Source organism: Kogia breviceps, chromosome 1 (genome assembly GCF_026419965.1).
Source record: "Kogia breviceps isolate mKogBre1 chromosome 1, mKogBre1 haplotype 1, whole genome shotgun sequence".
In the NCBI taxonomy this organism is placed as follows: domain Eukaryota; kingdom Metazoa; phylum Chordata; class Mammalia; order Artiodactyla; family Physeteridae; genus Kogia; species Kogia breviceps.
In genome coordinates this window covers 188766338-188780302 of record NC_081310.1, presented here as the reverse complement: position 1 = coordinate 188780302, position 13965 = coordinate 188766338, and the positions used below count along the sequence as shown (strand labels likewise).

Here is a 13965-nt window from a genome sequence, read left to right as displayed (position 1 = left end):
CCAGGAGAAGCAGGACATTGTTCAGATGTAGCAGCAGCGCCTCTGTGCCCTGATACTGAGCCCTTCCGGCTCTGGCAGTCGCCCTGCTCAGGCGAACGCCCGCTTTCCTGCTCCCGGGCCCTGCTGGTTCAGCCAGTGCTGCTGTCCAGGGATTCCGCTGCTGTGGTCTTTGCTCTACCCCTGTGCTGTCTGCTGACTCACTCATTAGGTCCTATGTCCTACCATCCTTGATGGGGCGGCCGCCCCCCACCCAGTGCTGACTTCCTCTGTCGGACGGAGTTCTGCCTGACCTCTGTGAGGAGCCGTAGAGGACACTCTGCAGGAATCCCAACATCGATCCAAGCAGATGTGATCCAAGAGGCAGGTTCGGAAGGCACCGGGGGTCACGGCGGCCCTGAGCTTGGGCTGCACCACAGGGAAGAGGTGCTTCTGAGAAGGCCCTCCTGGGAACACCACCCACTCTAATTCTAGAACAGCCTAGAGGATGGGCAGAATTAATTCGTTTCTTTATTCAACACATGCTCGGATCCGGGCACTGTTCTAGGCACACAAGTAACATGGCAAATAGAAAGAGTTCGTGGCCTCGTGTGCTGAGAATGTACACCGAACACATCGTTACAAGTAATTTTCAGTGTCCTAGGTGGTCGGAAGGGAGGGGTATTTGGGGAGTCCAGGATAGCTTTCTTGAGGAAGAGAGATTTCCATGAATCCTTGAAGGATGAACAGAGTTACCCAAGCAAAGACCAAGGGCTTGAGAAACAGGGCACGGCCTGTGCTGGGGGCCCAGAGGGGAGACAGAGGCCACACGTGAAGAGCAGAACACAGCAGGACCTGGATAGGGGCTGAGAGCCAAGCCTGGGCCAGAGCCCCCCAGAGAGCAGCTGCACCTCTTTCTGTGGAGCAATGAGAAGCTCTGAAGGCCCTTATGAAGGCCATGGCATGGCCTTTTAGAGAAAGCCCTCCGGCTGCTGGTGGAAGATGATTGAAGGGCATCCGTGGGTGCAGGAAGCCCAAGACAAATCCGAATCTCACAAGTTACATCCTTAAGTAGCACCGTCATCTACTGAACACCCACAAGGAGGCAAGTACCAGTGGGGAGGGCAGCATTTACCCTCACTGATCCTTAGAGTGGGGAGGGATTGTTATCCTCACCTTCTGATTGAAATAGGTGAAGAGGGCTAGTGGTTTGGCCAGCGTGGACCATGGTGGGATCGTAACTATGGTGACCAGCTTGTTTTGGTTTGCCAGGGACTTTCTAGTTTTAACACTGAAGGCGCTTGTCCCAGGATACCCCTCGGTCCCAGGGGAGACTGAGACACCTGGTCACCGTACTATAGCTCATGCCTCTTTTCACTACATCTGCACCCCTCCCATGGGAACCCTCTCTGACTCCCGTCTAGCCTGGGGCCAGACACGAGCCAGCCCTCTAGACACATCCTCCCTGAGCTGGAAAAAGGGCAAAGGAGTGATGCTGGGATATTGCAAAGAGAGTTTCCAGATAGAGGAGCTATTTGTCATCACCACATTGGGAGGGTACCTGCTTCCTAAATATTGCCTGCGATTTCGCTAAAGGTATCTTAACAGGAGCGGTGTGACTGCAGTCAGAGGCAGAGGGGGAGGGCGATGGCCCCATTCAGGATAATGAACTGCTTAGTTAAGGTGAATCCGTTTCCACTCCTGATCCTGCTTCTTGATAGGGTGCTTGGTCGGGGCGGGGGGAGGGCTTATGCATCGAGGCTGATTGGTGGCAAATGTAATGCCGAGAAAGACAGAGCTCCATCTTTAGCTGGTGGCTGATTCACTGACAGGTTCACTTCTCGGAGAAATGGCGTTGAGACGTATAGGCAACGATGGCGTCAGGATTCAGGCTCAGTTAACATCGGACGTGGGGTTGATCAGCGCTGGAAGACCCCGAAAATGCAGTTCACCCCTCACTTGGCAGATGTGAGAACTGAGGCCCAGAGAGAGGGGGCAACCCGCCTGAGGTGCCAGAGCTGGTCGGCAGCACAGTTGAGCCCACAACTCACGTTTCTTGTGCTCCTTCGACTGGATTTACTGCCTCCTGGCTGGTGGATGAGCCCGTCTCTCCCCACCCCTGCCTGCTCAGCGGCCCCTTCTCACCAGCCCAGGGGCTTGATTCAGGGTTCCTGGCAGCATGGGCCTTTTTGGATCTCCTCCCGTTGGTTTTCTGTCCTCTGCTTTGTAGAGAGGATTCCTGGTGGGTGTTCTGGCTCTGATCCCAGCCCAGATGGGATGTCGGGCTGAGCTGGACATTTCTGAATCTCCTACTCCTTGACCAGCTTCCAATGTCAGAGCCCACTCTTCCCACTTCCATCCCAGGACCGTCCTTCCTCAACTGGATGGTGGCGACTGGGAGGAAATCAGGGGACTGGGGGGGCGGGGGGGGGGTGGAAGCACGGGGATGCCTCACCCTGTTCAGGGGTGCCCCCTAGTGGACAGGGCTCGTGATGAACAAACTCCTAGAACACGCTTCACCGTGTTGGACCCTGTGATTGTTCCCACGTCTTCATTACACATGGGGAAACGGAGTCCCATGGAGGCCACATAACCTGCCCAGGTCAAGACAGTGGTGGGGCTAGTAACTTGAACCAGATAACTGACTTCAGATTTGTTGGAAGCATGTGGGTGGGAGAAGCAAGGAAAATGAGGGGGAGGGTATTTTCAGAGAAAGAACCAACGCGGAATCTTCGGAAGATGATGGGATTTTGTGAAAAAGGAGCTGGAGGGATGTTAGACCTAGAGGAGAACTTTCCCTGTGTTTTTCTTTTGCAAAAAACTCCTTGGCCATGAACTCTTGTTATCCCCTCTCCTGTGTGTCTGTTTCTGGGAAGGTGAGTTCTCACCTGTGATCCAGGTGTTGACTAGGGCTGATGTAATCCTTGCCTGGTACATACGTCAGAAAATCACCCTGCCACCTGCTCCTCCCTCCCTCCCCCAGCCAGTGATCCTACCTCCAAACCCAAGACTTAGAGCCCATGCATTGCCTGAGGCTTGTCCTGGCCTTGGGTAGGAAAGGTCCGGGGATCCCACAGTTCACTGTGAGGCTCTCGAGCCTGGAGGCAGTGGGGTCTCCCCTGTGGCCCCATCCCTCGCTGGGGCCTGATCTCACCCCGGACCTCTGTGTCTGCAGTCTCCATCTCTCCATCATCATCCACCCCATCCGAGAGCCAGGCCTCTGATGAAGATACAGTCAATGCAGCGGCCAATGGCTGGCAGCCCCCAGAATCCTCACATGACCTCAGCAAGTCCCGTGATTCTGCTCGGGCGGTAGAAAACGTAGTGGACAGCTTGGCCTCGCTCGAACTCGGACAGATCTGTGTTCAAATCCCGGCTTTGCTGCGTACATGGCAGCAGTATTGAGCCAGGCCCGATGAACTGCCATTCCTCCTTTGTGGCAGAAATATTCACAGGGTGACATGAGCACTGAGACTGCCCGCCCAGAAGAAAGCTCAAGAAAGCAGCACTCATATTCTTATTTTAATACTCTACTGATATTAATGAAACTCACATCCCAGAAGGAGAGGCAGATGTGCAAATAGACAATTATACTCCAGTGTGACGTACGCAGTAATCGCAGCATCTTACGAGGAAGGCACACGCAGGCTGTTCCAAGAGCCGATGGAAAGATGGGAGTGAAAGTTCTGGGAAAACTAGAAAGTGCCATTCGCCCAGGGAAGAAGGTTTTAGTCCTTAAAGCTGAGGTCTCCTGCCAGCTCTGCTGCCTGGCACGTCCCCCCCCGACACGCCCCTCCCAGGGGAGCTGAGAAGAGGAGAGACCTCAGTTCGGAGTGATTCACCTCCATCCCCCTCCCTCTGTGACTTCAAGTAAGGGGACCTTGGGAATGAGAGACACAGTCACTTCCCAAGAGAGGTGTTTCCTAGTGTTTGCTCCAAAGGTCTCTAGCAGGGGGGGAAACTAGGAAGAGGCAAATGAGGCTCAGGGTCCTGCAGTGGGAGTGAGTGCCTCCTTAAACCTGGCACCCTAGGCATCTCGCTTGCCCCACCCTCGTGCTGGCCCTGGTTCTAATCCTACAATGGGCTCCAGAGTGTACAATGTTACAAAAGAGTTTCCCACCACCGCCCAAGTTTGGAGAATCACAAGCACACTCCAGCTTCAGGGCCTTTGCACATGTGGCGTTTTCCATCTGGAATTCTCTCCCTCTAGAGTCACACATGGCTCACACTTTCCTTTATTCTGGCCCTTTCAAGGGAGCCTCCTGGGTCGTGCCCTGTCCAGAGCAACCCCTCCCCCATTACTCTCCCTTGCTTTACGCTGATTTGCTTTTCTTCGTTACACTTATCACCACCTGACATATTTCCCGTCATTTATTCCTTTGATTATCATCTCCTCTGCTGGACCATCGGCTGCAAAGAGCAGGACCTGCCTGTTTTCACTGTTGTATCCCTAGTGCCTGGAACAGTACCTGGTACCGAATAGATTCTCAATAATTTTTACGGAAGAAGGCAAGACAGATAGAAGGAAGGAGAGAAAGTTTCTGAGACATTTTGAAGGGAAGGGCCATGTTTAATTTTGTTTAAACCAAAATTTCTCACACTTAGTTGATAATGGAAATCTTGTTGCCTGATACATCCATTAGCAGCTCGTTCTCTAGCCAAACCCAGAAAATGCCGTCTTAAGGGGTCAGAAACACCCTCATGCCCCCACCTTTTAATTCTCCTCTTCCGGTATTCCAAGGACCTCCTCTCTCTGCTATGCAGTGGGCTTTCTCTGCTCTCGCCCAGGCCTGCCCCTGTGAAGCCTGTGCCCCAGACACCTGCTACACCTGTTGATGCTCCCAGCATGACCACCAGTCACCAGAGTTTCCACCACTTCCTCCAGTGCCCACCAGACTCACACGTGTAATTCCCTCAGGGCTCGCCAAGAAACGGTGACCCTGCAAGCTGGCATCCTGCCCTGGCCCGCCTCACATACATGCACCGTCTGCACCCGCCTTGGGCTGGCTGCAAGATTTATACATCTGAAAATGTGTCCTTCCCATCGCCTTCTGGTGGGAGGGGCTGTTCTCTGTTCTTGAGCTCCTCAGCCATCTGGACGGGTGATGCTCATCTTAGCTGTAGCTCCAAAGGTGAGACACGCCTCCCAGCCCTGCTGGAAAGGGGGGCGGCGGCAGTTCCAAGTTCCCAAGGCTGGGAACTGCAGCAGAGGGGATCGGGTCCTGGTCTCCTGCCATGGTCCCGCAGCAACACACTTCCATGCTTCCCAGGGCTGGATGGGAAATGTTTGCTGGCCCGTTCTCACCTCTTCCATCCTTAGCTGTGTGTAGCATGTGGTCAGAACTGAACCAGAAGGTCTGGGTTTGAATCCCAGGTCTGCCACTTACAGCTGTGTGATCTTGGCAGGTTACTTCGCCTCTCTCTTTCCCCGTGGAAAGTCGGAATAATACCAGTTCCTTGCTCCTAGGATTGTTGTGAAAATTAAGTGAGCGAGTGTGTATTAAGCACGGAGCCCAGTGTCTGGCCCAGTGGGTGCCATGGCAATGTGAGCCATTATTACTATTTCACACTTGACTTGGCTTTCCCCGGCATCCCCCCTCCCATTGGGGTTCATCCCCCTGCAGGTGGCCTCCTTGTTTGTCATGGTTTGGCACTGGCTGGGCTTGGGGACTTCTCTGATCGTCCAGGCTGGGCCAGGTTTCCCCTCTCCCCTCCCCCAGTCCCTCACCATAACCCCACCATTACCCTCGCCCGCTTAGTGTGAGTGTTGTGAATCTGTCCCTCCACTGTACGCTCCTGGAGGGCGGGGCACTGCTCAAGCCATCCTGCTTCCTGCCCGGGCCCTGCTCAGAGCAGGTGGGGGCCAACTCTGGGGCAGAATGAATGAGGAGAGGAGGGGCGGAAGATGGGTCCTTCCTTCCGATTATCTTGATCACGGCTTTCATGGGCCATGTGTTTTCTGTGGGGCTCCCTGCAAGCCTGACCTTCGGTCTAAGTTAGAGGCCCCCTGGGGGTGAGCCCCAAGTTTACCCCTCTACCCTGGGTATTGGGACCTGAAGCCTTGGGCCACACAGGTCAAGTGTGCCTCCAGCCTCCAAATTGATCCCCTCTAGGTGGATTCCGTTTTCTTTCTTTCTTCTTTTTCCTTAGAGGGGTGTAACCATTAAGTTCCAGGCAGGGGTCAGACCCCTGGGCTCCATCTGTTTAGGTTGCCTGCACAACTGAAACCCCCAAATCCATTCTGGCTAGTTTTCTCATTAAGACAATCAGACTGGATTGATCCATTAGATCAATGGCTGGACATCAGCCAGCAGGAAGCCAATCCAATGAGCCTGGATGATCAGCCCAAGAGTGAGGTCCCCCACCGAGCGGGAGTGGGCACCATGCCCTGAGGATGGGGCTCTGGGAGGCAGAGGGGGTGGGTCAGAGGACTCAGCAGGCTGGACTTTGGTGTGAAGGCATCAGTGTTGCCCGGGATGTATCTACCAGGAGAAGAGCCCCAGCTCCTGGGAGCTGGGCAGGGATTCCGGGGACAGCTGGTGGGTGAGAAGCATCATCTGCACTTACAGACAATTGAGACTCCTTCCCAGGCAGTCAGCCCGTTATCACCACCCCCCCCACCATCACCACCGCCGTGGCCCAGGGTTGAAACTACGTCTCCTTTTGGGTGGCAGGGTGTGCTTGATGGGAGATTTGGGGGTTCAGGAAGCAAACGCCAGTTTCCCAGTTCTCTCTTCCCTTCTCACCAGGAGTAATTTTATGAGGCTGGGAATGGAGGGGTATGGGTGCCTAGAACACCATATCCCGATGTTCCAGGGACCCTGGCTGCGTGAGATGCTGATGGGGTTTAAGGGATGGCCAGGCACCCATATTCAACTACATTTGGAAGCACTAGATTAAATGCATTTCAGCATGTACATTTCCTGCAAAGCTTACGCACGTTGCGACTTTCTAAAAGCGGGGATGGAGGTGCAATGTTGGACCACAGACCCGTTTCTCTGGGATATCTGGTAGAAATACATTGAGGCACTTCCTCCAGGTGCCAACCTGTCCTACTTTCATGGGACAGTTCATCCCAAGAAGAAGTGTTTTCAGGATTGGAGGGATCCATGGGAGCCAGGAAGTTTCTCAAAAAAAGGGAGGCATCGGTGAGAAGGTAGAAGAGGGTGATGAGCTCCACTCAGGCCCGCCGTCACTACTCACATAGACTACAGTGCGAACAGCGCCCACTACCGTTGCGCCGGCTCCTTCCCCACCCCACCTGTCAGCCCAACCCTCCAGATCAGCTCATGCCCTCACCACCCCATCTCCTTTCTTCCATAGGCTACTTGACTGTCAACATTGAGCCTCTCCCACCCGTGGTGGCTGGTGATGCTGTGACCTTGAAGTGTAACTTCAAGACAGATGGCCGCATGCGTGAGATCGTGTGGTACCGGGTAAGTCACCCCCACTGTCCCCTCTATACACATGGCCAGGGCTGAGGGTAGAGTCCCCAGAGCCTCTCTGGAGACCCTCACGGGTTTGGCTATGTACTGAGCCCTAACCAGCCCTGAGCTGTCCTGTGCTCTCTGCCAGGCCCCCACCCTCTTCTGAAACCCTCCTTGAAGAGCCTTTGGCCCAGCCTTCTCTTCTGCCCTCAGGATCTATCTCGTTCTGGCATCTTTTGTGTTGCTAACATGCCCTTATGTTCAGGAAACCCCAATAGTACCTAGTATTAGCTACTAAGAATGCTGCAGGCCCTGATTACAGTGTAACTGAAGATCACTGAAGGGTGGGGTTTGGGGCATGAGCATTTGGGTAATGTGTTTCGCAGGGGAGAGAGAAGAGGACAGCTTCCTGCCTTCTTAAAAATCAAATTACAGACGTAGTCTGCCTTCTAATCCGATTACACATAGGACCAGTCCAGGTGTCTGGCACCCCAAGGTCTAAGGAGGTCTGAGATGGGATGTTGATAAAGATGACCAGATGCCCACCTGCCCAAGGCCCAGGTGTTGGCAACAGGAGAACCAGCTTTGGGTCATGGAAACAAGTGTTGGCCTTTTTAGCCACCAACAGACATTTCTATGTGTCTGGACTGGGCATCCCAGCCCGGTCTCCCTTTGCCACAAGGGAGTCGGGGCTGGCAGGGCTCAGGAGAAGGTCCAGTTGGCATTGGCTTTCTTGCAATGGCTCACTCAGGTTTGCACAGAGCAAGGTACCGCCATCTGGGGGACGGGTTAGGCGGAGAGCTCCTCTGCCATGAGCTACAACAGGGGGTGGCAAAATTTTTCGGTGAGGCCCAGATAGTAAATATTTTCCTCTCTGGGGACCATATGGTCTCTGTCGCAACTACCCAGCTCTGTTATAGTGTGAAAACCACCACAGACAACGTGCCAATGGAAGGGCATGGCGGTGTTCCCATAAAATTTTATTCATGGGCACTTGAATTTCATGTAATTTTCACGTGTCACAAAATCCACTTCTCCTTTTTTATTGTTTCAACCACTGAAAACGGTAAAACACCGTTCTTGGCTCCTGGGTCATACAAAAACAGGCTGTAGGCTGATTTGGTCCACCAGCCTTAGCTTGCCGGCCCCTGATCTAAAAGCAACCCTTCCCTAAGCTTTGTAAGTTGTGTTGGCCTGTCTTCAAGTGAAACCAGTGGGTGACACAGTCAAGTGTAACTGCTCTGGAAGGAGTGTGGAAGTAGGGGGTGGGGAGTGGGGAGAGGAGGTGGAAGGCGGGGGGTTGGGTGGGCGCAGCTTGGCGATGAGGCATCTAGAACTGGTTCCTCTGCTCCTTCAAGCTACTGCCATACCCACGGTGCAGTGCAAGGAAACCCAATGTTAAAGGATCCTGCGGGGGAGCACTCACCATTCAATGCCTTGACTCGGAACTGGGCTCCCTCCTTGCTGTTGGTCCAGTCTTGCCTTGAACCATCCTGTAGTTACTGTTCCTTCTTGCTTTCTTGGCCTTTGATTCATCATTTGCTGGTCGCTGCTATTTTGCTGGGTGCGGTGACCTGGGCTCCTTTTAAGCCACATTGTCGTTCCCCATCTTAGCGTTGTAGCCCCTCCTACTTAGAATCACCTCCGACAGACATTTGGATCCCCACAGGGCCCCAGCTTTAGAAGGGGTTTCCATCCTGGATAAATCAATGGGCCTGGAGAAAGTCAAGGCATATGTTAAATAGTGCCATGAACTGAATCACTAAGAGGTGTATGTACATGATACGGGAACCGCTTGGCGGACACACGCTGTGAGCATCTCATTAGCACCTGGCAGAAGAACTGGGATAAATTAACTCCAGCTCACTGCCGAGGATGGTACTGTGTCTCTTCCTCAGCCTTGAGCGAGGGGTAGTGAGAGACCTGCTGAGAGAAATACAGAGACCCAATGGGAACAGTTAATAGGAGTGAAGATGGGAGGGAGCTTGGAAAGAGGAAAATACCAATAGGTATCTCATTGCCTTCCCATCCTTTGAAGCAACTATCTTCACTCTTGTTTGAAATCAAATGTTCCCGCATCAGTAGTGAAAGTCTCCCTGCAGAAGTAGCTACCGGGGTTGGGGCAACAGCAGTGCCAGACCGAGGTGTAGGAAACCAAGAGCAGGCTTCCGCATGGCTCACGTCTGTGTTCTCTGAAGACCAGGGACGTGGCTGGGGCAGGACGAGATGCCTAGCTTCCAGTGCAGACAGATTCCCCTTCCCCTTCTCTGCCCCAGTGTTGAGCACCCTCTTTCACTGCCCCCCCCATCTCCATCCCAGCCTGTGATCACGTTGATCGCTTTAAATATCAGTTAAGTCTCTTACGGGTGTCAGGCCCTGCATATCAGGCTATGGTAGGCTGCACTAATTAATTTATTTTATTTCATTTCACATCCTTTGACTGAGAGCGGCTGGAATGGGGGTGGGGGTGGGGGATGCAGATGTATGCAAATCACATGCAAATTGCCCACTGGAGCCAAATACTTGGGCCCTTTTAATTCTGTAGCTGGACTGAGGAAGTGGGTTCAGCGGACTTGGTACTCTCCCTGGGATCAGGGGAGCCCTGCACGCCCTGTCTATGATGCTGAGGATGGGGCAGAGGATGCGAGCAAATTCCGGGGAAATGGCTCCATGCTGCCAGTTCTCTCTCTCCCTGCTGCCACTCTGGCCTTCTGACACACCTATCAGCTCTTTTCCCAAGGAGCCAGCTGAATGGAGAGATAAGAGCTTACCGAGATGGGGGCTCCAGGAGCCAAAGCCAGGGCAGGGCTTCTGGAGGGTGTGGGAGAAGCAGCAGAGTGGAAACCCCAGTTTCCTTCCCCAGCTGGACTCCCCCAGACACGCCCCCACAGCTTTATCCCCCCATCTCTGTCTTCCCCAGCTGCCCACCCTCCCAAACGGGGAGCTGCCGAGCGTTGTTTGTTTTCTGTACGTGTGTTTGCTTCCCTCCCCAGCTTCCTTTGCCCATCCTTCATGAAAGAGCTTACAGAGCCCGGCTTGGAAGGAAATGAATAGATTACACAGGTCCAGCCAGGGCTGTGTCTCCAATCCCTTTAGCAGGGAGAAGCAGGGCCTTGTGATGAGGCTGCCTCTGCCCACTCAGCCCAGTGGGCACAAAATGACCCAAAACGTGTGTCAAGCCCAGCAGCCTCCCCTCTGGCCCTAAAGACATTATCTTAGCAATGGGGTCATCCTAAGCTTTCAGAAGCTTTCAGAAGCAAGTGGATTGGATTCTTTGGGTAAATTGGGGGAGCTGATGGAATTGTGTGAAGCAAAAGGGATCACCCCCTCGGGGTGAACAAGAACACTGTCTCAACATTTGGGAAGGGCTTGGCCTATGGACCCCTTGGGGATGGGGTAGGTGGGCAGGGAAATAGGAGGAAGTGGCCAGGGCCTGCACCTTGGACACCTTGCCCCATGGTCAGGCCAAATTATAGAAGAAGATGACAAAATTCTGGAAGAGACTCAAGAAAATGGACATGATCAGAGCCCCTGGGTCTGCGCTGACCAATATGGTAACCACTTGTCACGTGTAGCTATTTAAATTTAATTAAATCAAATTAAATTAGCAATGTGTTTCCTCAGTCAGACTTGCCACATATGATTAGTGGCTACCCTATTGGACAGAGCAGGTATAGAATATTTCCATCATCACGTAAAGTTCTACTGGACAGCCTGCTGTAAATATTTGAAAAGAAATGTTATGGCCCCTCCCCGGAATGTACTGTATTTTCCTGGCAAGGGAATGAAAGTGACTGCTCACTGAGCCAGCTTTCTAGGCAAATTCACCATAAAGTGAATTTCAGAAAAATGAATTTTATTTGTTGTGTAACCTGCCATCATTGGATTGCGGGGAATGGGGGCTTGGAAGAGGGATTATCATTTTCAAAAGATTTCTTTGAAAACATAGAAAAGATGTCAAGAAAGTTTTCAGGCCCCGGGGGTGCTGGTATCATAGTCATCTATCAAAGCCCTGTTCAATTTAAGGATGCTTCACAGCCTTTTCACCATCTCCCATGTTTTCTTCACTGTTGCAGTGGGTTCCCCTCCCAGCTTTGAGTTTCCCGGGCTTCTTCGGAGCTCAGGCACATAGCTGTCCTTTTTCCCTAGAAAATATACAGCAGCCAATAGAGTAGGGATGCAATTCCACACTTGGCCAGTAGGAGGCAGTCGTCTAACAACCAAACTATTCTAGCATTAAGGTTGGGACCTGGTTATAGAAAACGAATGATAAATAATATCCTCTACTTAATCATTTCTATCCATTTACACTTAAATGTGGGGACTCATTCAGTAATTCTGCTAATACTAATCTGAGTGACTAATATTATTGAACTCTTACTCTGTGCCGGGCACTGGATTGAGGGCTGTACATACATGGCTGCATTTCATTTTCATGTTGGCACTGGGGTTGGTAGTATTGTTAAGCCTGTTTTTCAGATAAAGACACTGAGGCCATCCAAAAAGACTGTGTCAGCTCATGTTGCCTTCCCTGACTTCTGCAGAAAGTTCTAGACGCTTCCTCCTCCATGATTCCTCTTTGAGGGTCTATACTCCAGCTCTTACCTCATTATGTCAAAATATCTGTCTGCCCACTGGGCTGTGAACATCTCAAGCACAAAGGCCGCGTCTTTTCCCCATTATATCAGCAACACCTAGCGGAGAGCCATCTCAGTAAATATTTGTTACGTGAACAAATGTTAGAGGTGGAAATACACACGCACGTTTTGACAGACTATGCCAGGTAGCCCACTGCCATTTCAGGTGAGCGTCTGTGTCTAGCTGATCCTATCTGTCTGCTTGGGGAGTGAGTGTGAGTCCTTGTATACTCAGGGGGCTTTGTGGAGTATGGAAAAAAAGGAACATTTCTTATTAGGGAACACTGTCTAAACTCATTTACTTGGAGGTCACCTGCCCAACAGGCAAAGCCAAAGGTCTGTTTATATCATAGAAATCCATTAAACAGCCACAGAGAATCCTGGGAATTTAACCTTTCACAGCAGTTTTTATCATCTTTCCTTTGTTTCCTCTCTTTCCTTCACAATCTGTTCCCAAGAGCTGCGCTGGGCTCAGGTTACAAGGCCACAGAAAAGAGAGCGGCAGAGCAAGGCAGAGAGAGGAGGAGATCTACAAACAGTGATAAGACCACCACTTTCAGGAGCCCCTTATCTCGCCTCTTTCACGTTGTGGGGAACGTGTGCCTGAGTGTTGGTTTAATGGTGGAGATTCCTCCTCCATGATGCTACCTGGCCTGGGGTGAGCTCCCGCCCTAGGGCTCTGCTGGTTGCCTCGGTAGTGAGGGTTTATGGCTGCTCTGAACCATTAGAGAAAGGATTAAGCCTGGAGGCTGGGAAGGGTATGGTAGGGAGAGAGGACTGCAGCGTCAGAATACTTGCATACAGTGTTCAGGGCATGGGACTCCAGGCAGTGACCTAATCTTTCTGTTTTAGAAACCTCATCTGAAATTGGGCATGAAGCCACCTACATTGTAGGTATAAATGAGATAATGTCTGCAACCAAACACGCCCAGTCCCACTGCAATCCTTTTATTCCGCTCAGCAAAAACTCATGATGGGACCTGTTGAACAAATGGCAGCCATTGTCCTCTCATGTCTCTCGGTAACAAGGGATCCAGAGAGGGAAAGTATAGAACAAGAGTGGAATGTGTTGTGGGAAGATCACCAAGATAGGATTCCTTGAGATCCACCCTACCACCTGCCTTGCCAACACAGACAGGCAGAGATAATACTTAAAGCTTGTACCCTCTTTGTCTCTATGTGGTTCTGCTGGTGAACTCACTGGATTTAATTCTTGGAAGGTCATCACACAACTAAATGCTTTCAATGGATCTTAGCTCTCCCTGAAGCCAGAAGCTATTTCAAAATGGCTTTACTGGCAATGGCTCTCTCTTAGTCTCTGTCCTTCACAATGTTTTGTTGTCTGAAACAAAATGGAAAATGAGGATCATAAAGGGACATTACAGTCTAATGATATCATAAGGGCAAGAAGGCAGGTACAGTCTTGGTGATGAGTAGAGAGACTAGGGCCCAAGTCCCAGAGAACTGGGCTGCATCACTCCTTTGACCCCTCTGGCTTGGAGCCCATCCTGGCAGCCTTTCAACCTGGCTGCTCCTTGCTACCCCCCTCACAGGTCTTACAGCTCCAAGATATGGAGGAGGAAGGGAATAAGAAAGACAAGAAGGCTTCTTCACTGAGTCAGGGCTAAGCTGGCTGAGCTGCCTTATCCAGTTCTCCATTCTTGCCCCTAGCCTCACAAAGGAGCAGGCTTTCCCTGATGAGGAATGTCCCATACCTAATTTTATTACACCAGTCACATAAGAGGAAAGAGAAAGTACCAGGGAGAAAGCCCACCAAAGGACAGCTGATTGTACAATAAATGTAGTGACCCAGGTCAGACAGCGCCTCCTTCTGGGGGTGGAGTGATGGGAGCAACTTTAAGCTCCCTCTAGAGGTCAGAGTGTGAATTGCAACTATTGCATCCCCAGTCCTTGGTTTTTTAATG

General features: G+C 51.8%; 1 protein-coding gene across 1 annotated transcript in view; it reads left to right on the top strand.

Moving 5' to 3' along the window:
• IGSF21 (immunoglobin superfamily member 21) overlaps positions 1–13965 on the top strand; it is a 246849-nt gene that overhangs the window by 100137 nt on the left and 132747 nt on the right. Inside the window, exon 2 of the mRNA XM_059058730.2 lies at positions 7300–7412. Within this exon, the coding sequence (XP_058914713.1) occupies positions 7300–7412 (113 nt within the window). The remainder of the gene's footprint in view (positions 1–7299; positions 7413–13965) is intronic.